Source organism: Canis lupus, chromosome 15, assembly GCF_003254725.2.
Source record: "Canis lupus dingo isolate Sandy chromosome 15, ASM325472v2, whole genome shotgun sequence".
In the NCBI taxonomy this organism is placed as follows: Eukaryota; Metazoa; Chordata; class Mammalia; order Carnivora; family Canidae; genus Canis; species Canis lupus.
In genome coordinates, this window is record NC_064257.1 from 29,275,047 (window position 1) to 29,301,642 (window position 26,596).

Below are 26,596 nucleotides of genomic sequence, written 5' to 3' on the forward strand. Positions count from 1 at the left end.
TAGAAAATATTTAGAAAATTCAACAATAATACACAAATAAAAATGCAATACAATAATACACAAATAAAAATGCAAATTTTACTAATTACCTCTTCTAGTGATTTACAAGTTGCCCGTGTTTCTAGGATTATTCGAACATTCTCCTTTATTTTTCTTAGAGCAATCTCAAGTTGATTTGGAAGGGGCAAACTAGGGTCTGGCATTGATCCTGTAGCTTCTTCAAACTATTAAGAAATAGCATTAAAAAAAAAAAAGCAGTTACATCATTAAGAAAATACTATTGCAACCATATAATAAGGACATGGTTAAATCCTACTTATATTTGTTTTTTATTGTTGTTGTTGTTTTTTAAAGATTTTATTTATTTATTCATGAGAGACACAGAGACAGAGACGCAGAGACACAGGCAGAGGGAGAAGCAGGCTCCATGCAGCCCATAGGACATAGGACTCGATCCCGGGTCTCCAGGATCAGGCCCTGGACCAAAGGCGGTACTAAACCACTGAGCCACCGGGGCTGCCCCTCTCCCACTTATATTTGAAATATAAGTAAGTAGCAAACAGAATTAATCACTCATACCTTTTGTGCTGCTTTTAGTATTTCATTTTGCTGATGGTCAAAAATGTCAAGTTGACGTTCCAGCTCAACTTCTCTTTGGTCCCACGCCATCTGCCTTTCTTCATGAAACTGTACCAGACACACACAGAGACACTCACCAAGCATATAACAACGGTGTTAATATACATTTTCTTATCTAATCCTCACAACAACCTTTGGGGTCACTATATTCTCAATTTATGGAAAAAAGAAGCAAACTCAGAGAGATTTAAGTAAGTAACTTGCCCAAGATCACAGAAATCGATGATGTGAAGTCAGGATTTCAATCTATCCATGCATCCATCCATAACGTTTAATGACATGTACTATGTGCTCAGCACTCTTCTAGATAACATGACCATTAACAGTGAACAAAACCAAGTCCCTTTCATCATGAAACTTATGTACTTGTCAGGGAGAGACAGTCAATAAATATGTAATATATCAGAGGGTGGTGGGTGCTGGAGAAAAAGGAAGCTAGATAATCCCTATTTAGGGAATCTTGATGGTAGGATTTACAGTTGTATACTGAGTGGCTAGTGAAGGTCCACTGATAAGGTAAGACAGTTGAGCTAAGACTTGGAAGCAATGAAAGCACACACAGTACAGGGATCTGAGCTAGGAACACTCTAGGTGGAAGGAACAACATAATTTCTGAGGCCAGCAAGCATGAGCTTAGTGAATTTCATCTGTTCGACACCAAACTGCCTTCTACTATGCCATCCGTGAGAGCCAGGTGAAACTCATTACTGTGAAAAGTAACTAATATCAAAATAAAAATTAACTAAATTTATTATTCCTTTTAAATTTAAAATCACCATTACAATGTAAGTAAATAATATAAATTTTTTGAATGCTTTAAAAATAAGAAAGTCTTTTATAAAAAGAATAATGGGAGTTATACTCAATTAAGAGAATAATGCCATCACTCATGAGATATTCTTACGTTTAATATCTTAGCAACGAAACAGCAAAATAAACATAAAATGAAACCTTGTTTTGCTGCACAATTTCTTCCTCCAGACTGCTGATTGTATGCTCATATTCAGAAATTATATTATTCAAATATTTTATTTCTTCTTTATCCTTGACTAGTTCTCGATTCAGTTTAAGCTCTTGAAGACGAAGTTCTTCTATTTTCATATGCCAATTGATTACCTAAACATTTACAAATAATATGTACAAATGTAAACACTCTCTACGTAAATAAATATTTCTTCATTGCTCCTAATAATTTTAATTGAAATTAATAAATATTCTGTAAGAATTATCCTTTGTTGAGCCACATGGCAAAGTTCATCTAGAACTTTCATAGATTCTTCTAAAAAATATGTGCCGTCTTAACAAAACATTCTTCAAATGTTTCTATAATGTTTACAAATAACTAAAATTAGTATTCACTTAATATATATAAACATTTCGGGATCCCGCTGGGTGGCACAGCGGTTTAGCGCCTGCCTTTGGCCCAGGGCGCGATCTTGGAGACCCGGGATCAAATCCCACATCGGTGTTTAAAGTTCTCTGATAGTATATAATCTAAGCATTTCTACCAAAACCACTGTTTAGAAGAGTCTCATTTTATTTTACAAATAGATACTCAAATAGCCAAAACTTTTAACTTATATCTACATTAACAACATATAATTGGAATTTTGGTCATATAGTAAACATTTTTCAGATAGCTACATACTAAGAACTTAAAATTACTATGTAACTCTTTTGGAAATACTGAACTGAAAGTCAATATTTTACCTTTTGTGCTCCCCTGGCATCCTTTAGAGTGCTTATTAACTCTTCTAGCCCCTTTAACTTTAATTCCATTTCCATCGTTTTGTTCTCCATACTTCTATGCTCTTGCTGAGAATTTTTCATTTCTTGCATTATCTTCAGTTTGTCATTTTGTAATTGAATCATTGTTTTAGAGAACTTTTCCTGTTGTGCCAAGGGTAAAGCTCCACTAAACTGTCGTCGTAGAGACTGAATTGTTTGGCGCAGATGTTTTGCTCTGTTTCTCCCCTCCAAACGGGCATAATAGAGAGCCTGTTCTTTTTCATCAAGTTTCTGCTCTAAGCGCAAATTACAGGCCTCTGTCTTCTGTAGTTTAGATGTAACTGACTCCAACTTACCAAGAGCAGTGGCCTCACTAATTTGAAGAGAGACGATGTGTTGATGCAACTTGGCAATTAGTGCCTTTTCATCAGACTGTGCCTAACATAAAAAAGTACACATTTATAGTCAGTTTCAAGTTTTTCTAGTGACACTTATCATGGATTTAAAAACACAACTTACTAAGTAAGATTTTAAGAAGTGTGGTATATGAGATCCTATAAAAATCTTGCCTCGCTTTAATTCAGCTTTAGTTATATATAATTTTAATTATCAAAAACTTTGTTAAAGAAAAAAACCCAAACTCAAACATATTTAAAATCCAAATCTGGCATCTAACTAAATAACGGTTGGCATATTACTGTTTTTTTTTCAACTTCCATATGCAAATGACAATATTAGTGTAACATGAATGTGGACAATTTTTTTATCCTAGAAAAGTTTATATTGGGAGAATATGTGTGTGAGAGTTACATATTAATAAAAGAAAAAATACTGTTATGAAGGACTATTTCTCCTCAGGTCTTAACTTTGACTTGCGGCCAGCACAATGTGTTTGTAGGTATTTAAATGCTTTTCTCTATCATGAATGATATTTCAAATTAAAAAGTTTTTCTAATCAGTTTACAGTGAACAAGAATAGGAGCCTCTATTTGACATACCCTCAGATTGAACTGTAAAATCATCCAATATATAATGTGAATTTAGGAAAAGGGAAAAAAAAATCTATTTAGAAGAGCCAATGCTATGCATACCTGATAGTCTAACAGTTGCATTCTGACAGATTCTACTTCCTTTTCCCTGGACTGTTGCTGTGCCTTCAAAATTTCAACTTGTCTTTTGGCAATATCAGAAATCTCTCTCAGTCTAGAAGGTGAAAAGATACCTCAGGAAAAATTAGGTACATTTTCTAACTAAATACCAGTATTCCAGTTTTCTAGACTCTTGGAAAAGCTGCTAATCTCCAGCATCTCTTTTTTTTAAGATTTTATTTATTTATTCATGATAGACACACACACACACACACACACACACACACACACACACAGAGTATTCCAGTTTTCTAGACTCTTGGAAAAGCTGCTAATCTCCAGCATCTCTTTTTTTTTAAGATTTTATTTATTTATTCATGACACACACACACACACACACACACACACAGAGGCCTGACGCAGGACTTGATCCCGGGACTCCAGGATGGTGCCCCAGGCCAAAGGCAGGCACCAAACCACTGAGCCACCCAGGGATCCCCGTCCAGCATCTCTTCTTAGCATCAAATACTAAAGTAAAATTTCCTCAACTGTTTCATGTAATGTAATTTCATGAGAGGTTAACATGTTCTGTTAAAAAACTTCATTCCCAAGATCCTTCCCTTGAAAATTCCTAATACAGAGTATTGTATGAAGTGTTCTGAGAAGTTCTAAAGCAAAAAATTATCTCAAATTACATATATACAGCATTTTCCAAATCTACATGGCCACAGAACTTCTCTCCCACACTTTTAACATGAGATGCTTATTATCCTAGCTTGGTAGAGCTAGAATAGGTAATAAGTAGGTTTATTTGAATAATTGTACAGTCAAGAATACAGAAATTTAAGATTCCTAAGTTCCCTAGATGAATTAATATATGTTTTAAGTTACAAGCTATCAGAAATATGAAAAAAATATTATATGCTTACTACAATTTTTCTTAAAGATTTTATTTATTTATTTGAGAGAGAGCAAGAGAGAACACAAGCAGAGGTAGCAGCAGAGGGAGGAACAGCAGGCTTCCCGCTAAGCAGGGAGCCCCATGTGAGGCTGGATCTCAGGACCCTGGAATCATGAGCCTGAGCGGAAGGCATTGCTTAACCAACTGAGCCACCCAGGGACTCCCTGCTTACTACAATTTAAAAAAATGGGAGAAGCCTGATGGTAAATTATTAAATTTCCTACAAAACTACTATTATAAGATCACAGAGGGAAAGTAAAATGCATTTTACTTTGGGCAAGAATAATTTTAACTCACTGTCAGATAAGTCGGGTTTCCTCACATTGATTAGAAAGTCTCATTGCCAGTTACATGTGTTTTAAAAGGGACACCTGGGTGGCTCAACAGTTGACCATCTACCTTTGGCTCAGGGCGTGATCCTGGGTCCCGGGATCGAGTCCCACATCGGGCTCCCTGCAAGGAGCCTGCTTCTCCCTCTGCCTGTGTCTCTGCCTCTCTGTGTCTCTCATGAATAAATAAATAAAACCTTGAAAAAAACATATGCTTTAAAACTTAAAATATGATAAAATGAATACTTATAAATTATTTTTCTTCAAAAGATGAAGTCTATGAGGTAAGAGGAAGAAAAAATAAATGGAGTCCTTCACAATGAAATGGGCTGAGAACAACAGACATTCCAAGGGCTATCAAGGCTCCAAAAAATAACCTTATAATGAGCAAGCCATAAAATCATTTTTACAAATAGTTATTTGGGCTTGACAGAATAACTTATGGCTCCTATTACCTTTCTACTGAATTGACACAAAAATTACCCAGGAGAATGAATACACAGCATCAACCTGGCACACAGTATTAATTTCTTACATATATTTTTTGTTCCAAGTAAATAAATTATTTTCACATGTAAAATAAAAATCATATTATGTTAGGATTATTAAGTGTGATTATAGGAAAAAAATCAATAAATAATTGTTTTTAAAAATGTGATTATAGGAGTTAATACATTTAATACCTAGCAGAGTATACAGTACTTAATGTCAATTGGATGGCTCAGTTGGTTAAACATCTGACTCTGATTTCAGCTCAGGTATGATCTCAGAGTTGTGAGATCGAGCCCTGCATTCGGCTCTGTACTCGGTGTGGAGTCTGCTTGAGATTCTCTTCGTCCGTCTCCCTCTGCCCCTACCCCTGTTCATACTTTCTAAATTAATCAATCAATCTTTAAAAATATATATATATACATTTTATTCTAACATATGCCAACTATCATCTGAGCTTTCAGCAAGCCATATTCTTTTCATTGGTGGAGGGTCTTCCCTTAATGTTGATGATGGCTCGTGATTGATCAGGATAGTGATTGTTTATATAAAGTTGGAGTGGCTGTGGCAATTTCAATAATATATTCATTTTGTTTATGTTATTCCAGTATAGTTAACATACAGTGTTATACTAGTTTCAGGTGTATAATATAGTGATTCAACACCTCCATATCACATCCAGTGCTCATCACAAGTGCACTCCTTAATCCCTTCATCACCAACTTCACCCATTCTCTCTACCCATCTCCTCTCTGGTAACCATCAATTTGTTCTCTATATGAAGTGTCTGTTTCTTGGTTTGTCTTTATCTTTTTTTCCATTGTTCAGTTTGTTTGGTTTCTTAAATTCTACATGACTGAAACCATATGGTATTTGTCTTTCTGTGACCTACTTATTTCACTCAACATTATACTCTCTACCTCCAACCATGTCATTGCAAATAGCAAGATTCCATTTTTTTATGACTAGTAGTCCAATTATTGTAATATTATTCCACATACCATTTCTTTATCTACTCTTCTATCAAGTGGAAACTAGGCTGCTTCCATAATTTGGCTATTGTAAATAATGCTGCTATAAACATGGAGGTGCATGTATCCCTTTGAATTAGCATTTTTGTATTTCTGGGGTAAATACCTAGTAGTACTATTACTGAATCATAGGGCAGTTCTAGTTTTAACTTTCTGATAAAACTCCATGCTGTTTTCCACCAGTTTGCATTCCCACCAAAGTGCAAGAGGGTTTCCTTTTTCTCCACATCCTTGCCAATGTTTTTTTGTGTGTGTGTGTGTGTGTGTGTTTTATATTAGCATTCTAGCAGGTGTAAAGTGGTATCTCATTGTAGATTTGACTAGCATTTCTTTGATGATCAGTGATGCTGAGCATCTTTTCATGTATCTGCTGGCCACCTGGATATCTTCTTTGGAGAAATGCCTGTTCATTTCTTTTTCCCATTTCTAATCAGATTATTTGTTCTCTGGGTATTGAGTTGTGTAAGTCCTTCATATATTTTGGATATTAACCCTTTATCAGATATAAGAAACTTAAGTTTAAATAAATTAAATGACCACTACTCTTTCCTTCAAAAAAAATGTTAGTATGTGGAAGAACTAAGCTGCATAGGGTGTTGATTTCAGATACAGTGTTTTATGCAATACTATTCCTGAATTCTGAAAAATATCAATCTTGAGAAATTATTTCCTCTTCAATATTATTATTTATGCCTGTTAAAATTAATCTTGTTAATATTGAACTTGTTCTTACAAAAAACAAAAATAAAAACTACAACCAGGGCAGCCCCAGTGGCCCAGTGGTTTAGCACTGCCTTTGGCCCGGGGTGTGATCCTGGAGACCTGGGATCGAGTTCCACAACATCGGGCTCCCTTCATGAAGCCTGCTTCTCCCTCTGCCTGTGTCTCTGCCTATCTCTCTGTGTGTCTCTCATGAATAAATAAAATCTTAAAAAAAAAAAAAAAAAAAAAAAAAACTACTACCAGTATCAATTCCATGAAGAGTATTACCTCAAACCACTATAATTAGTTTTCTTAAAGACAAATTAGAGTAGACATACTTAATAAGTGAAAAGTCTGCATGCACTTACTTTGACACTTCAACTTTTAGTTCCATTTCGCTCTTCTCTAATTCTAGAATCCGTTGCCTATCAGCATCACTTACTGTCTTGCTCACACTATCAGCTAATTCATCTCTTAACATCTGTTCCACCTTCTGTGCTTCCAAATTGATTTTGGTGAGCTAAGAAAAAGTAACAAAAAAAAAAAAAAAGTTCAGCTATATCAGCTTTTGGTGAGGTTTTCTCTTTCAATTTAGCTTTCACCATACCGCAGTTCTCTTTACTTGACATTAGTCCGGATACTGAATTGGGTGTGATGAAATATTAAGAATAAATTGTAGAAAGTAAAGAGAGTCAAGAACAGGTCATAAAAACTCTGAATATATGCCAACTCATCAAAATAACTTAGATTACTCACAGTCTAGTATTTGAATCTCTTATTTTCTTAAATTTGTCTGAAATGCAGTATATGCATTACACTTTAGCTATACCACCTATAAATAAATTTGAATGAGTTAATAAAATCTTAATATATACCTAGTGACTCAGTTAAACAAAATGACATACATTTAATTGAAATATATACTAATTCTGAAAGTAAACATTATAGGAGTGCTACTTCATCATTAATTGTTGAATATTTGCAAACTATATTTATGCCAGCCAATTTAATATTTCTGACCATATCAAAAAAAGTATAAAACTTACTAAAATGTAAAGTCCTGACAGCAGAGATTACTGTCTATTTTGTTTCCTCTCCTAACACCAGCCCCCATACACTGCCTGGCATGCACCTGGCATTCAATAAACAGATGGTAGTGGAAGGCAGTATCATTAGTAAACAAATAATATCTTTTTGCATTAAATCTAATGTAATGCTGATGGGAAATAACTCATTTAAAGAAATACCTGCTTTCTTTTTAAACATGTCAGATTTAAAAATACATTTTTTATTTATGCTTTACATATAAGACAAGCACTACACTAATGTTACTTCAAAAATACAAACTAATCTCTCACAAAATACAATGACTAATGTGACTAATTCCTTACACTAATTACATGATAAAATTATATCAAACCTCAGCAAATTTGGTTTCCAATTCAAAATTACGTTCTTCCACTTGCTTTAATGAAGTCCTTACATGCTCATACATTTTTTGAGAATGTTCAGCCCGCTGCCTTTCATTTAATTCCTTCATCTCCAGCATAGTGATTTTTTTTGAAATAGAAACAATTTCACTGTTGGTTATTGATTTCTTTGCCTTATCCATGTTTGATTCATTTCCTATATGCAACAATACTAAGTCAATCTCAAGCTGTTATAAAAATTATATCCTAAATACTTTAGCCATTATATACAAGGATGCAATAATATGGTTTCATGGAAAACACGTTAGTCTTATGAATTATGACAGACTTGGATTCCAGACTTAGCTCTACACCTCTTTGGATACTGCCTATCCCATTTCATCTCTCTAGAACTTACATTCTTCACCAAATGATAATAAAAATTATTCATCATAGAAATTTAGAAATTTCTATAGGGAATACAGCACCTATTAAGGAGAGACAGGAAATGAACGGAGAACTTACCACAACTGTATGTAATACCCTTTTTTTTATAGTTTAAAAAAGTTTAAATGATACCTTCTTTCATGTAGAAGCTGCATGGAAGTCAATTCACTTTTTTTTTTTTTTTAGTCAATTCACTTTTAATCTCTTGATGAATTAAAATTTGTATTTCTAAAAGTAGCTTATTTTAAATAGTTAGGCCCAGTGTTAGGCTTCATCAAACTACTACACGTCCCAATTACCAATTTTAAAAGTAGCTCTATTTTGTAACAGAAACCTTGAATAGCATTAGAGCTCTTTAGAAAACAAACATACAAAAACACTTTATCCAAAGGAGCAAATTTATTTGAAAATTTGAAAATTGTACTTTAACAATGCTAGTAAGATAAAAAATTATTTACATGCCATAAACTAGGATAACCATTTGAAAAACCCTAGCAGGAGCCAGAAAGATTTTAATATCCTGTGAGACAGTAATATCTCTGTTAGATATACCTGAAGATGTTCACTGCAACACTAGAAGCAATAGCAAAAATAAGAAAATCTATTGATTTAATCACTCACGCAGTAAGATACTGCATGACTATTTGTACATATAAGAACGATAAATAAAACAAGTATTTTGACATCTACTAAATGAATACAGTATATAATGTTATAAAGTATATATATTTTTTTCCATTAGCGTCAAACTTACATTTTGTTTATTTATTTTTATGTTTTTATTTAAATTCCAGTTAGTTAACATACAGTGTAATATTAGTTTCAGGTGTACAACACCATGATTCAACCCTTCCATACAAGACCTGGTGCTCTTGTAAACATGTATAAGGTAATACAGAAAATAATATAATAGTGAAACTATGGGCTATATAAATTCTTTTCAAAATTTTTATGTTTTATGGTGACCTGTTAATTTAAATATATCAAATGATGCATTCCTAATACATCTTCACACATAGTGAAAAACTTCTAATATTACTATTAAGATGAAGGTTTTTATAAATTATCACCAGTGTTGATTGTTAAATGGTTCGAAATACCTCATGCTTAGTCATAATTTTTTAACATATATGAGAACAAATCTATTTAAATAACTAAAAACCAAATTTTGGTAGAGATTAGCACAAGATATTACTTGTCAACTGCCTGCTAAATTAAACTGTTAGGCAGAGTTCATTTTAATATCAAAATACTTTCTTTTCACCTGATATAGGAGAGGAACTATAAATGAAAAATATTCACTATTAGATTTTCATCACTTTATATTATCAGAGTCATAATACTTACCTAATTTGGTTTCTTGCTCCCAGGCTTGTTCAATAGTGTGAAGTTTTTCCTTGGTAATCTCCAGCTCTTTATTTATAGACTCCATTTGTTCTTTTAGGGATGAATTTTCACACTGAATAAAACAGAAACATCACTGAGAAACTACACTGTAATTCAGGCTAATATCATAATGATATTGTCTTAACTTTATATAATATCTCCTACAATTCACAATCTGTTTTTTTTTTAAAGAAAATTAGGAGAACATACACACATGTATGCATACACACATACATATAGAAAATAATATTTTAAGATAACCACCAAGATCTCGTGTATCCAGTCTGGGGCTTCTGAGCATAAGCTTCTGGCATGTGCATTTTTGGCCAAGCTGGAATGCTTCAAGTCTCATGACCTTCACAGTGAAGGTTGCTCACTTCCCTCTTTCACACAAATAGCTACTAAGCATCCCTAGCATGCCATCAGTGACAGGTCCTGCTTGTCATAGTGAAAAGAAATAAAATTCTGGCCTTCACAGGCCTCACCATTTGGTGCCTGTAGGTCTGTGTGTATAGCAGGAATTAGGGAGAGTGTGCAAGGCAGCAGACAGTGAACAGGTAAGCAAACAAAACAATCATTGAAAATGTAAATATTTAGAAAGAAACAATATGGACCCAGAGGAAATAAAAGGAGCCATCTCAAGATAGAATGGTTAAATATGGTATTATCTACTGAAGAGGTGGTATTTAAGCTGAAAGCTAAGGTATTAGGAGGAGCCGGTCTTGACAAAAAAGCAGCCAGGGGAAGAGCTGAGGTACTGACAAATTCTGATGCAGGTCTGAGTTTGGGGTGTGAGAGGACTGGAGCACAGTCAGCAAACCTAAGAGTGAAGAGTAGCATGAGGCAAAACTGGGGAGATAATAGGGTAATAGGGGGCCATACGGGGCCAGAAAGGGGATGTCAAGATAAGGAACTGGAATTTAATTTAATATATAATAGGAAATCATTGAGAGATTTTAGGGAGGAAGTTTCTAAACAATCATCCTGAAGGCAACGTAGAGAATAAATAAAGGGGTACACGGGGAAATCAGAAATTAGGAAGATATTGTCCAGCCCCGATGAATAGGGTCCTAGCAATGACGATGGAGAAAAGAGGACACATGAATGAATTACATTTGGGAAATAAAAACAACGGGGGAGAGGAATGACTAGAAAGCAACTCTAAGGTGTCTGCCTTCCCCGAGCAGGCAACAGTAGCACATATTTAAACAGGAAAGATTATGAAAGGAACAGACATCAGGAGTTCATCTTGGATATGCTCAATTTGAGATCCCCTTGAAATAGGAGTTGTAAAGTAAATCATTCCACTACACCATTGAGAAGTCAGGCTGGACTCATAAATGTAGGAGCTGGCCCATCAATTTAATACGGCCATTTATTCTTTTTTTGAACAAACAGGACGCTTACGATATGCTGGGTATCCAAAGCCCTGGGCTTTATTGATAAACAAATTCTATCTTAGAATTTGTGTTTTAGAGGTTGTAGTTGGAAAAGAAGCCAATATATAACACAATGTCAGGTAATATGTGTTATGAAGAATAATAAAAAAGGGTAATGAGGTTTTCTTTAAAGAAGATATTATAATAAAAAGAAAAAAGCAAGGTAAGGGAATAAAACATGACTTTCTGGTAACACGCACAATTACAACCCAGTCTAGGTAGTATAAATACACAGGAAAACAACGAAAGATGGATTAGAGTGTTCTAAACATCTTTTTTTCCCCTTTTTTCCTTTTACTTCCAGACTTTCAAGGAAAACTTCGGTTTGGTTCCAGATCCTATTTTCACCCCCCTGCCTTTGGCCCCACATAATGTGCTTTTACACCCTCCTCTCCAATCTTCAGTCATTCTCTCCCTATTCACTCTAAATTTTCTTTTCCTCTCCCCTCAAACTTCATTGGTCTCCTTTATTAAAAAAAAAAAAGTTGATTAAACAAATCTTCCTCTCAATCCTATGTCAAACCATATCTTTTTATCTTTTCTTCTGTCATCGAATTTCTAGGTTTTCTATTGTCTTAGGACTCATTTGGTTTTTGCATTTCCCTTTCACCCACTCTCTTTGTATTCTGAAAGTTGATTTTCATCACCTTTACTATCAAGACCTTCACCCTTGAAGGCACAATAGGGGCACCTGGGTCGCTAAGTGGTTGAGCATCTGCCTTTGGCTCCGGGCGTGATCCCTGGTCCAGGGATCCAGTCCCGTACTGGGCTCCCTGCAGGGAGCCTACTTCTCCCTCTGCCTATGTCTCTGTCTCTCTCTCTGTGTTTCTCATGAATAAATAAATAAAATCTTAAAAAAAAAAAAAAAAAAGAAAGAAAGAAAGAAATACATCAATGATTTCCTAATCACCATATCTGGTGATCTTTGCACCACAGCTCTACCCATTAATCACTCTCTCAAGGTCAACATTTATTAGCTTCAAATTAGCTTCAACTGTGTACCACACAGGAGGCACTAAACACACAAAATGAATTAAGTGGAGTTCCTGATATCAAGAAGCTTCTATTTTAGTTGGGGACACAGACATATCAATACTGATAGTATGATGTGACATAAACAGCTGAACTAGATACAAGATAGAGAACTAATATACAGAGGGACTTGGTGCTATAAAGAAATTTCTGAAAAAAAAAAGATAATATCTGAACAGTTTTAAGCATGAATAGAAATTCACTGAGCACATAAGCTGAGAGAGTGGGAAGGACCTTCTAGACAAGGAAAATGCATGGTATGAAAGAACATAAAATAAAAAACAAGGTACTCCAGAAAACTGGTAGTTCAGTTTCAAAAACATTAATTGTAAAAGTATTTAGAGCCTCACAGGAGATGACATGAGGTTAGTGGGGGCTAATCACAAAAGGAATTTGACTTTCATTCTTTAAGTGACTAGCAGCTGTTGATAGGTTTGAAGCAGGGCAGTACATGGTCAGCTTCATGTTTAGAATGATCATCGTGGTGGCAGTAAGAAGCAGCTAACACAGAAGATAGAGATATGAGTCATGGCTACCACAATATACATCATAAAGACATTGCCAACAGGGATAAATATATATTCAGAATTATAATTAAGATGTGAGAAGGAGAGGAAGGGATATGATACAAATGGAAATTTAAAAAATTTTATAGACAGATGAAAAATATTCTTTGGAAAAATAAATAAAAGTTTAAAACTACTTAAAGTTATCTATCTAACACATTTCTTACATAGGATTTTCAAATGCTTCAGAGGAAGAGGGCAAAGGACATGAAAGGGAAAAAACACATTACCACATCTAAATATTCAAAATTTTCTATAAAATTAACATAATCATCTCTTTAGCAAACACAGTAAAAAGTAAACTGATCATGATTACTTATGGTTAGTATTAGTAAACAACTCAGATAATTTTGTAGGAGTCATTAAAAATCTATTTAAAATAAAGTTTGGGTGTTTTAATGATTGTGTCCCTATACACAAGTACAATTTATGAAGCCAACAAAATTAGACCTCATTCCACTCCTGGGAGAGGATCACAAAAGAGAGTAAATTAAGTCAAAAGACATAAGGCCCTATTTCTGAGGAGGAAGATGAACGAATCAGGAGTAGGAGTTTTGCCTACTGTTAAAGGTGTGGAAGTGAAGTGGCTAAAAGACAACTACAGAGGGCTCGGGGCCATATTCACATACTATTTGAATGACACTTATGATACCCATTTTTCTTATATGTACAATAAGAAAGGATGAGAATTTCCAGAGCTTATTCATGGTCCAGGAAGAGCCATTCTCAGCTACGTCATCCCAAGGAACATAATAAACCAAGGACTATGAGAAAATAATTTGCAGTAGATTCAGGAAGAAGAGAAAGGGGATGGGTACTTAATGATGCTTCCTCTTTTCGTTACAATTTCCCTATCTGGTTCACACCGCTCTTGCTTTTTTAAGTGCCTGGAGAAGAGGCTTGGTTCAATAAAATTTACGCAAGTGGGCCAAAGGAGGATGATATAGGATGAAGTCATCCAGAAGTCATTCTGCACCTACTGGTATCCCCCAAGAAGAACAGCTAATATTGCAAGGTTCAAGGATGACATACACTTACCTCTAAGTGTTCCAAGTTACTTGTTCTTTGAACCAGCATGTTATCTTTTTGCAAGACGTCCCTGTACTTCGCGGTCAACTCATTGTATTGTTTATTGGCCAATTCTAGTTCAGACAAAGAAACACTATTATCTATAACTTTTTGGAGAGCTGCAATCTTGAAAATGGCCATTTCCTATGTAAATAAGGATACATTGAGTTAAGTTGGTGTATTTTTTTCTGGTGAAGCACTAGCCACTTTAGAGAAGGATAAGATAATACAGCTAAAAGCAAAACAGATTTTAGAATCATTTTTTAAAAAGGATTTCTCATGTACTAAAAATATTACAATAATTATTAATTTTTTCATATAAGAAATCATTATTTAGAAATTTTAAATCATAATAAAATAAAGGGAATCTTTCAGAACTATGACAGTAAAATAAAATTCAATTGATTTCAGAAAAGCATAATACACAGTAGCAAGAAAATATATCACTCAGAATGTATCCCCGGATGGCTTTTCTAAATTTCATAAGATTGAAAACAATTTGCCTTTAGTTAGCTGAAAGGCAAAATTAGCATTATCACATTACAATTTAGCTATTTCTACTTATTAGAGTTACACAGACTAGCTTTGTAAGAGGGAAAACCTTTTGTTCCCATGAAGAAACAAGACTTAATTAGAAAAAATTTCTCTCAATCATAGCTATATAATATAAAAATATAAATACTCTTTAATTTTATATAAATGAAAATTTATGTTTATAAAATGTAATATAAAATGAATGTATGTTTATAAAAATGTAATATAAAATAAAATATAAAATAAATACATGAAAGACTGTTACTTGTTTTATGTTCTACTCATTAGCTATACAACTAAACTATATAAAGTCACTACTCAAAGATATCATATTAACAATAAGAAGAATATCTGAACTTTTATTTCTCTCCAAAGTAATTTGATGAAATAGGAATAACCAAATTTATAAAGTGAGGAAGAATTTACAGTTAGAATTTCTTCTGAAGTAATGAGGGAAAAATATTTGTAATAGTGCTTCACATCTCATTTTGGCAGTTTCTCTTTTCCATCTAAATAAATACACATTATTCTACCTTCCCCTTGGAATTTGGTTTTACACTTTCTTTGGATGAGGAGGGGTTTCCTATTTCCCATCCCCTAAAAAAACAATTTTCAGCTTTCCATTTGTCATCGCACCCCCCTCCCCAAATCCAGGTTGAACAATCAGGTTGAGGAGAACATTCTAGTACTTTTTTTCCCTTCTGTCTCACACACTAGCTACATGTGCAATCCTCCAAGAAAAACATAAAAATCAAAACAAGAACATTTCTTAAGACTCAAAACTTCCTTATTACATGTCCAAATAAAAATAGCTTTCATTATTGAAAACTATTCATAGTTCCTTATTGCATCAGGATTCAGCTTTAACATCACATTGAAAAAAAAATCACATTGAAAATAAGTTTGTTAGCATGACAATTTCACCTACTACTATCTTTAAAAGTGAATGGTAAGGAACTCAACTTCATTTTAATTCTACTTTGAATTCTTTTATGTTTATATGATCCAATGTAAATTTGGTCATGTAAACCAAACATGTACATGCTTAAAATAAGCTATACAGGACACGATGTAAAGCAAGGTATAGAAGAATACACACAGCATGCAACTTCTTGTGTCAATATCTTCAAAAACAATCATTAAAAGGGTAATCAGCTACCTATAGCAGGTAGGGCAGAATGGAGTCAAAGGCACAGGGACAGAAATAAGATTTTTTGGACTATATGTTTGAAACATGCAAATGTTTTATATATTCAAATCATTTAAAAAAAGAAAAAAAAAAGTAACCTCTGAGTTTGAAGATAAACACAAAACAAATGAGCCTAACTATCAAATTTGTAGCATAACAACACAAAGAAAATTATTTCAAGTTACTGTAGAATATATTACCTTGACTATATATGCTATTGGAAGATATTCTAAAGAAAATAGGAACTATAAAGAAATGTAAAACTAAATTCCATAGCATTCCTGTTGTTAATACCAATGCAAGATTATCTTCAAATTAATGTGTGAAAATTATAGGATAGAGCAATTATTTTAATGTTAATAACAGACTTCCATATAAGAAAAAAAGAAATAGGAGTCCAAAATCAAAGGTTTGTAAAAACTCCATACCATTTCCTTACCCCATTATATTAAATCTGAATTAGAGATAACAATATGAACTCATGGTTTAAATATACACATATTTTCCTAATTTGTCCACTGAAAGGGACCAGTAGCAATGAAACTTCAAGAGCCATAGTATCTAGTGACCAGCTTTTGGTATCTAAAGGTCTTTCCCCGGCAGCCCCAGTGGCTCAGCGGTTTAGCGCCGCCTTCAGCCCAGGGCGTGATCCTGGAGACCTGGGATCAAGTCCCACATCTGGCTCCCTGCAGGGAGCCTGCTTCTCTCTCTGCCTGTGTCTCTGCTTCTCTCTCTTTGTCTCTCATGAATAAATAAATAAAATCTTTTAAAAAAAATTAAAAAAAATAAATGTCTTTCCCACTAAAAAGAACCAGGGTTCTTTAGCATAATGATTTATTCCAAATCTGGATAAAAGTATAAAAGGTAAATCTTGAACATCCTGTTGTGCCAGAAAACAAACCAACATCTGAAGTTTTGTTCAAAGACTACTCAATTCTTGTCAAAAGGAAATAAGAGCCAACTTTAGACAGCTCCCCCTGACCAAAATTATTATTAACAAATAATGACTAAATCTGGGAGTGTGCAATGATACTGAAAGACGAGAAAGCTGGAGAGGTCAAGCAAATAGGTAGAAACAGAGTATACAAGCTCTGATTTCGGAGGATTAGTTATTAAAAAAAAAAAAAAAGAATGAAGCTTTTATCTTGTCTTTCTTGTAGGAGCTATACTTCAAGATAACCAAACAGGCTGGGCTAATGAGGAAAAGCTCTTTATTTACAAAAGACTATTGGCCAATAAATGTAGAAAGCATAATATAGCTAGAAAATAATTTTTGCAACTCCTAATGAAGTACCTGAGTCAAATAACAACAATCATCAGTGAACACTAAAGCCACTAGGAGGACTGCCAAAGAACTGGTTATTTGCATGTATCAAAATATCACCAGTTAACTAAATACTTAAGACAATAATCACTCATGAAACAATAATCACTCATACAATCTCTTGAAGTGATACAACATAAAACATTACTTATAAAGTACAAAGCATTCTTATCAACAATGTTTAACCTAACATATCCAAGGCTTCAAAACTTTTGTAAATCAATAAATAGGGGAATAAGCAAAATTAGAAAAGAAAATAATTAGGTAAATGTTCAACATTTTTCAAAGTAAAGAGAGGAGATTCTATGAACATTAAAGATTTATGACCTGTAACATCCGAATACAATGCAGGGTCCTTGACTGGATCTTGGTACAACTGAGGAAATGTAAATATGGTCTGGACATTAGATAATGTAAGAAAATCATTGTCAATTTTGTTAGATGTGATAAAGTTCTTGTGTTATGTAAACAAAAGAAGTCTTTGTTTTTTAGAGACGCACAGCAAACTATTTAGAGAAGAAATGTCTGCAATATATTACTACAAGGAACAGATGAGGCAATTATGGCAGAATGTTAATGTTAACTGTTAATCTAGGTGATGGCTGCTATTCATTATACAATCCTCTCTTCCTCATGATTGAAAATTTTTATAGCCAAAAAAAAAAAAATCAGATATACCTTAAATCGTTGCAAACGTCCAATTTTTTCACCAACTTCAGCTTCCATTGCTATCAATTCATTCTTCTGTTTCCCATTTTCTTTCCTAAGCTGTCGCTCCATTTCTACTAAAGTAGTGTACTGTCTTATGAGTGACTTTTCATTCACTTGCAAGACTGTTATTTTTCTACTATTTTCTGACAGTGTTTTCTTCATTTCATCTGAATCCATCTGAAGAGCACTGAGCAAATTCTACACAAAGACACATTAAATTACTTGTTGAATGTAGCTATCTTACTTTGTACAATACTGTATATTGATTTTAAAAGAGTTTTGCTTACATTATATTCTTTTACTTTTATAGCATCTTGTTGGATTTGATCCTCTAGTTTTTTCTTTTCTTCTTTCACTGTTTCAGATTCTGTTTTCCAGGTCTCCTTTTCACTTAAAAAACAAATGAAAATGACAATATAATAAACCTAATAAAACATTTAACTACAGGAAAAGATAACTTTAAATTATGGAAATTTAAAATGCTTATAAAACAAGAGGCATCATAGCCTTGGGTATCTAATAACAGATTAAGTCAAAATTCCACTCAACAAGGATTTAGCCTGGAAGTTCTATTTTTACTAAATAAATGCAGTTTAAAGAAATTATTTCATCAAGTTACTTTCATTATTCCATGAGTCACAACTCTACAACTGTTACAATATAACAACCAAAGCTGAACTTAAAACATTTTATTAAAAATAGAAAATAGGAAAATAATCAACACTCCAAAGTAATTCTGGAAATCAGTTCTCAATATACAGACCCTACTCTTAAACTTGAGGGTTAACCAGTTGTAAAATATTTAGAATACAAACAAGAGTAGAAATCATTTGACTTAAAAGAAGATGTGTAAGACACTGTTGCCTACCCAAAAGACATTCCACAGTCATCTGCAATCTGGTTGGCATAAAAAATTACAGTGGCATCACTCTCTTTGCCACTGAATGGTTGAGACTTGGACATATGACTTGGAGAGCTCATTAGCCCAATTCTGGTTAATGTGATCTGAGTCAAAGTCTGCTCTGCTAGACGGTTCTGGAAAATTTTTTATCTAAAACTAAAAAGTTGTGTGGGGGAAAAAAAAGGTTCTTCTACAGTGGCCATAGTTCCCTCTTCCTTGAACTCCCGCATCTATTTTATAAACCATAATAGGGGGGACGCCTGGGTGGCTCAGTGGTTGAACGTCTGCCTTCCACTCAGGGCGTGATCCTGGAGTTCCAGGATTGAGTCCTGCATCAGGCTCCCGCAGGGAGCCTGCTTCTCCATCTACCTATGTCTTTGCCTCTCTGTGTCTCATGAATAAATAAATAAAATATTCTTTAAAAATTAAAAAAAAATAACCATAATAGGAGATAATGACAACTCTTAAACACGGCCTACTCTATAATTAGCTTCGGGTTTCTTGTTAGATCATGTAATAATTATCCTTTGTGTTTAAATAACCTTTGATTAGGTATTCTAATGACCGTTAAGAAAATTATTCCATTAATATAGAGGAAATAGCAGAGATAAGGAGAAACATTAGTTACCAATGAAAATATATCAATAACATGACAGTGACATGAGGAATGATGTTAACAGCTGAAACACATTTACAAAATATTCACATGCTGGGACATTTACATAATGTTCCTTTCTGAACATTTTCATATAACAATTCACTTAAACTTTGTAACAATCCTATGAAAAAGGCATTATATCTCAGAAATTTATACATAAGGAAACTAAGACATAAAATAGAAGAGAAGAGGCATGAGGGAACAAGTATTTTCTTACATTACTAGTATCATGAATAAGAATATGCTGCAATTACATTATAAGTTTTGCTCTTATACCTTAGATATTCCTTATATAATAAGCTTTGTTGATGACGAATTACTGCAAATTTTCTGTTATAGTCTTCAAGAGACTCTTCTAAATTCTTTAATTTTTTTTCTTTATATTCTAGTTCCTAAAAATGAGTACAGAAATAAGAATGAAATAATTATCAAAATACATTTTAAATTGGAGAGTATACATTTATACTCTGACAAGATAACAGAAAAATAAGAGAGAATACAGTTCCCAAATCCTAGCAGCACAGATCATTTCTAGATCCTGAACATTTTAGTTTGAAGCATATGTATAAAGAGAAGTACTATAGATTTGTTAAAATTATTTTTATATTTGATAGTTTCAGTAACCATATAAATTCTCAGGTACAGAGGTTACAAACTTCTCCAGTCACTCAGCTTCACACACCCTCTTGTGAACGTATCTGTTCATGTCTCCATTCAAATAACTCTTTCCCATTATTTCATTTTATAGATGAAGAAACAGAAACTGAGAAAGAGTAACTCAACATTTAAAAGCTCATTAAAACTATACTTGGTAACCATTCCTAAGCACATATGGCATGCTTGGTGCCAGGTACTTTATACACATGCAGATCCAACACTTAAAGTCAGGTTTTGTGTGGCTCCAGAGGCCCTGACTACTTCTATCATTCTTAGGACTGGGGGTCCAAGGACCCGTTTTGCCACTATGAACAGGTTTTCAGATTCCCAATTGGTGCTCTCTAATCTATGATAATGCCTCTCATATGTTGTTGTTGTTTTTTTTTAAGATTTTATTTATCGATTCATGAGAGACAGAGAGAGGCAGACATAGGCAGAGGGAGAAGCAGACTCCCCACGGGGAGCCTGATGCAGGACTCGATCTCAGACCCTGTGATCATGCCCTGAGCTGAAGGCAGACACTCAACCACGGAGCCACCCAGGCATTCCATCCTCTCATATGTTTTTATATAAAGATGAAAAAAAAAACATTAATTTTATTTGAAGCAATATGATGTCACATTACCATTACTTGTTGACAGTGTTCTTACACTGCAGAAGAACAAGAGAGATCATAAAGAGTGCTGAAGTTATAAATTTAAAAGTTATAGAAGTTAGAAATTTTAAAGTTGCAAATTTAAATTCATGCTATAACATGAATTATAAGGTAACGTTTAAACAAGTGTAAGGTTGTTCCTCACTGACATACAACAAATTCCAATATTCAAAAAAGATTAAAGTAATTTTCAAATACAAAAACAAGTATTTGATAATCATAACTCAAGTATGTTCACAGATGGATCATCTAGGAGACAGAAACAGTAGTGCTTATAATCAAAAATATGTTTTCATTGATTCCAAACACATTTCTGTAATTATATTTCAAACAAATGGATGTTATGGATATTCACACTTCAAATGAAATAATGAAAAGCATCTCTCATTAGGGCATTCATAATGACCACAATATAGACGGCAAAACTGACAAACACAGGCAAGCACTACCCTTTCTAATTCACTAATGTATTAACTAACACCTTGTAAGTTTAAAGGGAAAGAAGACATTACAGACAATTTAATTTAAAAACTTTTTTCTTGGGGGCTCCTGGGTGGCTCAGTTGGTTAAGTGTCTGTCTTGGGCTTAGGTCATGACCTCCAGGGTCCTGAGATCCAACCCTGAGTCCCAGCTACTTACTCAGTGGGGAGTCTGCTTCTCTCACTCTCCCTCTGCCCCTGCCCTGCTAGTTCTCTCTTTCAAATAAATAAATATAATCTTAAAAAAGAAAAATGTTCAAAAAATAAATAAAAACTTTTTCTTGTAGTTAAAAAAGGAACAATTTTAGTCATTTCACTAAAAAGTTGTATCAGACTTTATTCACTTGAACTGCTTTTCTAACCAGCACTAAATAAAAGTGCTCCCCTTATTTATACATTACCACCTTAGCTGCATGTCATTCTACTTGTCAATCATATATTTCAGATGACACATATGTGCACAAGATATATCAGCATGTTTCTTACACGGATGAATATAATAAATTGCTTTTATTCATAATATTCCATTTCATATCAAAATCTAGAAAAAATGCATTGCAATGATAATATTCTAAAGAATACTCAAAGGAATATATAAAGACTAAATTAAACATAGTATCAACTACTTTTGTTATTCACATGTTATTTACTACCTGTAAGATATGTATTAAATATTCATTTTGAGAATTAATAATATTGGCACTAGACGGTGCTATCCCATCAGGTAGGTCCACTCCTTTAAAAACAACATTTGATCCTTCTGACTGCCGTAAAAGAATAGTCTCTTTTTCAAGATGATCTATCTGGAAACAAACAGTTCAGAAATGAGTCTCACATCTCTTACAACCAAAGACAAATTTAAAAGCAGGTTAACTTTTTCTTCCTACTGAATATTAAAAAAATTAATAAATGTATGAATGCCCTACTAGGCATTAATTAAACTATACTTCAAATTCTATTAAGAAATACCCAGGCATAGACTTAGAAATTTTGAATTCCTTTATGTTATAAAAGGTACTTATTTCCTACTTAATTATTTAAGAAAAATCCAAAAAGTAGTTTTATTAATGTTGAATGAATCCAAGAGGCATTTCTCAGTCTTTTTAAAAAAATAAAAGTTTCATATTAAGCTTATGTTCATAATGCTTGGCATTTTCTATTATTTAATAAAATTCTCACCTTTAAATTTGCTTTTGCCAACTGCTGAGAATAATTTATAGCCTCCTTCCGAGATTCCCTGAGTTCCTGTCTTAATTCTTCATTCCTTCCAGTAAGTTGATCAACTTGGGCTTTCAAATGCAGATTGGCATCAAAAATTCCTTCTGCATTCTTTGATTCTATAGCCTAATATATTCAGATTATATTGAAAAAATGTGAAGCAAAATACTAAAATCACAGTAAAAAAAAAAAAAAAAAGCTACCTTTAAATAAAATTCACATTTAAGCATTTTACTCTTCCCAGGCATAACAACAAAATATGCCAAATCCATTTCTTACTTATGAACCTAAATTTATAAAACTCTAACTTACATCAGTATTATCAAGCATAATAATTACCTTATTATAACATTTAACAAACATTTAGCTAATTTTGTAGACTGGTAGACTAGAAAAACAACTGAAGAGAGTAAGAGGACAAGGGTTCAAATCTTAACCAATCTCTTACTAGCTCAGCAAGTGACAAGTTCTTTAAACCTAGTTTCTATATCGCTAAAGAAGAGCAAATGTTACATCTGTCCACTTCACAAGGTTTTTATACAGTCAAAATGAGATAATTTTTATGCAATACTTAGAAACTATGCAGCATGAGCAAAGCAATGAAATAGTTACTACATTTAATTGAATTTTTCATTGCTTCCTCTCCATACAGTTGAAGCATATATGATAAAAAGGCAAAGCATGGTAACACAATATTATTCAGATTGCTGGATAAGCAAAAATAATGTTAAATATTAAAATATTATCAAAGAGGTTTCATTGGTCCTAATTCTCCAACAATGGCATATATAAACATACATACACCCTGGTACACATCTACATAGTACATACATATAAATATATTTGCATTTTAAAGAAACTATATATGATAAAACTGCTAACTGCAAAGTAAAGCTTCAGGGAAAAAAAAAAGGCAAAAACAAAGAAGGTTAAGATGAGTAAAATAAAGTGCAATCTCCTACTCAGGAGGGTGATCCAGGGTTTGAGACAGAAATTTTATAAAAGTAAGCCTTAAAAAAAAAAATAAAAAAAATAAAAAAATAAAAAAATAAAAGTAAGCCTTGACCCCCTAGGAGACCAGAGCAGGCCACATGGAGTAATAAATTATGCTAATTCAAAGGGGATACCAGGAAGACAGAAGTAAGTACAAGGAGGTACTGTGACAGACAAGGTAATCTAGTTATCAGTCTTGCTGTTTAGAAATGGCATCTTGTTGCCTACATGGCCTTTTATTAAAATAAGATTAAATGGTGATTAGAGATACTGAAAAATAACCCATAGCAATAGAAAGTGAAATGAAGTACATAACCTAGAAATATTTGATCTAAAGTGTCACTGATTCTGCAAATTTCTTATAGCAGGCAATGTTGTTGGGTCATTCGTGAGTTATAGACAGGGCAGATTCAATCAGAAAAAAGAATGACAACCCAAGATAGAAACTGATGAAATCTCTGGAAGCAAGGATACAAAGAAGTTAGAATTCCCTGAGGTGTCCATTCTGTTTGTATTTGGTCACTAAGTAGAGTTTCCCTTGGAAAATAGTTTGATCTGAGACACAGTATCAAAAGTGGGTAGCATCAGAGATAAAAGATGTTCACAGAAAAAGCACAAAGAACCATTTTAGACATTCAAAATAGCAGAAGCAAAACAAAGTCACCAAGAGCAAAAGAAACATAAAAATGAGTTACATATAAAAAGAATTAAATGGTTCTCAAAAATTTTGTCAAATGATTTTCTTGCCTCAGAAATTTTTAACATACCAATATCACTCTCCCTTTCTGCTAATAATATGGTATTGCTAAGAAAGTATTCAATTATTAATTCATCATAAAAAAAAGCAATTAAATGAATAGTATTTTGTTGGGAAGCACAAATATATGTTAAATATGTTCAGATTATATAAACAATATATGTAAATATTAAGAATTTAAAATGTATATTTTATTTAAGTTCATATAATACTGTAAAACTCTCAATCTCTATATAATAAACATAAATAGACTATTATTTGATGGTTAATATTTTTCCTTAGCAATGCTTACCCATTTAAATATTTAAAACATTCTTACTATATAAAAACATAAATAAATAAAATATTCTTACTACATCCTATTACACTTCTAGGTTTGTGGCATAATGTCCTACCAGACCTACCTTCCCAACTTAACAAGTGAATACAAAAAACAAATATTTGAAGGTTCTAGAAAATAAACAAAAGCAAGAAGATTTTGGAGCAGACTTAAAACCTGGAAGACGGAACCACTGAGGAGTGAATTTTGTATTTGAGGGGAGAGAGGTGGCGCAGGGAAGGGACAGGCTACAGTTGAAGTGACCTGTCATCTTTCTGGCCAAGAACACCAAAGATAGAGCCCAAAGTCTATCACTGGGAAAGTGAGATAGGAATTCTAGACAGAAAATAACCAGCCAAAGGGAACTCCAAATTCTGTTTAAATACTCTGCCAAGCTGACCTTTAAAATGGAAGAATGGAGATGGTAGTGGAAAATATCACTGATCTTAAAAATAGATAAATAGCAATTATACAATCAGGAGAAGAGATAAAAAATTAGGGGGAGGGATCCCTGGGTGGCGCAGCGGTTTAGCGCCTGCCTTTGGCCCAGGGCGCGATCCTGGAGACCCGGGATCAAGTCCCACGTCGGGCTCCCGGTGCGTGGAGCCTGCTTCTCCCTCTGCCTGTGTCTCTGCCTCTCTCTCTCTGTGACTATCATAAATAAATAAATAAAAATTAAAAAAAAAATTAGGGGGAAAGAAAATGAACAAAGCCTCAAAAACCCCTGGAACAATGTCAAAAGGTCTAAGGTGTCCCTGGAGTTCCAGAGACAATGGGGCAGAAAAAATAATTGAAGAAATAAAGTGGAAAACTTTCCAGTTGTGGTGAATGGCACAAGTAAACAGATTCAAGAAGCTCAGCAGGGGATCCCTGGGTGGCGCAGCGGTTTAGCACCTGCCTTTGGCCCAGGGCGCGATCCTGGAGATCCGGGATCGAATCCCACATCGGGCTCGAATCCCACATCGGGTGCATGGAGCCTGCTTCTCCCTCTGCCTGTGTCTCTGCCTCTCTCTCTCTCTCTATCATAAATAAATAAAAATTAAAAAAAAAAAAAAAAAAGAAGCTCAGCAAACCCCAAATGGCATACATGCACACACACACACACACCAAGTTACATTATGGCGGAACTAGTGAAAATCAAAAGAGGAAGTTTTGAAAGCAGCCTGAGAAATTTACATGTAAGAAACAGGGGAACGATGATTCAAATGACTATAAACATCTCATCAAAAACTATGAACACCGGAGAACAGTTGAACAACACTTTAAAGTATGAAACAACAAAACAAAACCACTATGAAAAAAACTTACATTAACTAGCCTTTCAAGACTCGGGATGATTAAAGATGTTTCTCCTCCTTTAACATCAGGATCTTTCTGCATTTCCTTAATAGCTTGCAATATTTCTTTCATACCTTCTTCCAGCTGCTTATTTTCTTCGGCTAATTCTTTTACTAAAATAACATATTTTTCTCATTCAATGAATACTTTCTTTACAATTTACACTATCTATACAAGTAACAAACATTTTATATACAAAAAAAATTTGGAAAATGCCAATGCAAATAAATGTACAAAAAATTCAACTATAAATCCAATATGCAAATAGTTGAATTAAATGACAGACCTATTTAAATCATGTGCATATATGTTTCATTGTTGAAAGAAATAAATCATAAACATACTTTGTCTTCACTTCATTAACAATCTTTTATATTTGTTTTTCTAACTTTACTTTCATTAGACAACAAGAAAGAAAAATTGACTTATTGCCACAAAAAATTCACAATAACTTTCTTTGATAATGAATATAGCAAGGCAAACCAAAGAGATGAATAAGAGAGACATCTATATATTATAGAGGTGATTAAAGTTAAAACAGACCAGAAA

At 33.5% G+C, this 26,596-nt stretch overlaps 2 protein-coding genes across 6 annotated transcripts in view; one reads left to right on the forward strand and one right to left on the reverse strand.

Annotated features, from left to right (window-relative positions):
• The window catches only part of C15H12orf29 (chromosome 15 C12orf29 homolog), a 74,751-nt gene that overhangs the window by 46,672 nt on the left and 1,483 nt on the right, over window positions 1-26,596 (forward strand). The window contains exon 8 of one of the 2 annotated variants that reach the window (XM_025439071.3): window positions 11,953-12,094. The exons of the other annotated variant lie outside the window; for it this stretch is intronic. Within the exon in view, the coding sequence (XP_025294856.1) occupies window positions 11,953-12,076 (124 nt within the window). The 3' untranslated portion in view covers window positions 12,077-12,094. Of the gene's footprint in view, window positions 1-11,952; window positions 12,095-26,596 lie in introns of those variants that run through there. 2 annotated transcript variants of the gene reach the window in all.
• The window catches only part of CEP290 (centrosomal protein 290), an 86,668-nt gene that overhangs the window by 35,234 nt on the left and 24,838 nt on the right, over window positions 1-26,596 (reverse strand). For all 4 annotated transcript variants that reach the window (XM_035699496.2, XM_035699494.2, XM_035699495.2 and 1 more), the window contains 15 exons: window positions 26,018-26,160; window positions 22,602-22,766; window positions 22,076-22,225; window positions 19,908-20,023; window positions 18,360-18,462; window positions 18,040-18,270; window positions 14,285-14,458; window positions 10,171-10,282; window positions 8,388-8,593; window positions 7,336-7,487; window positions 3,459-3,570; window positions 2,350-2,805; window positions 1,591-1,755; window positions 580-687; window positions 90-224 (listed from right to left, as the gene is read on the reverse strand). In XM_035699496.2, coding sequence (XP_035555389.2) covers window positions 90-224; window positions 580-687; window positions 1,591-1,755; window positions 2,350-2,805; window positions 3,459-3,570; window positions 7,336-7,487; window positions 8,388-8,593; window positions 10,171-10,282; window positions 14,285-14,458; window positions 18,040-18,270; window positions 18,360-18,462; window positions 19,908-20,023; window positions 22,076-22,225; window positions 22,602-22,766; window positions 26,018-26,160 — 2,528 coding nt within the window. The remainder of the gene's footprint in view (window positions 1-89; window positions 225-579; window positions 688-1,590; window positions 1,756-2,349; window positions 2,806-3,458; window positions 3,571-7,335; window positions 7,488-8,387; window positions 8,594-10,170; window positions 10,283-14,284; window positions 14,459-18,039; window positions 18,271-18,359; window positions 18,463-19,907; window positions 20,024-22,075; window positions 22,226-22,601; window positions 22,767-26,017; window positions 26,161-26,596) is intronic.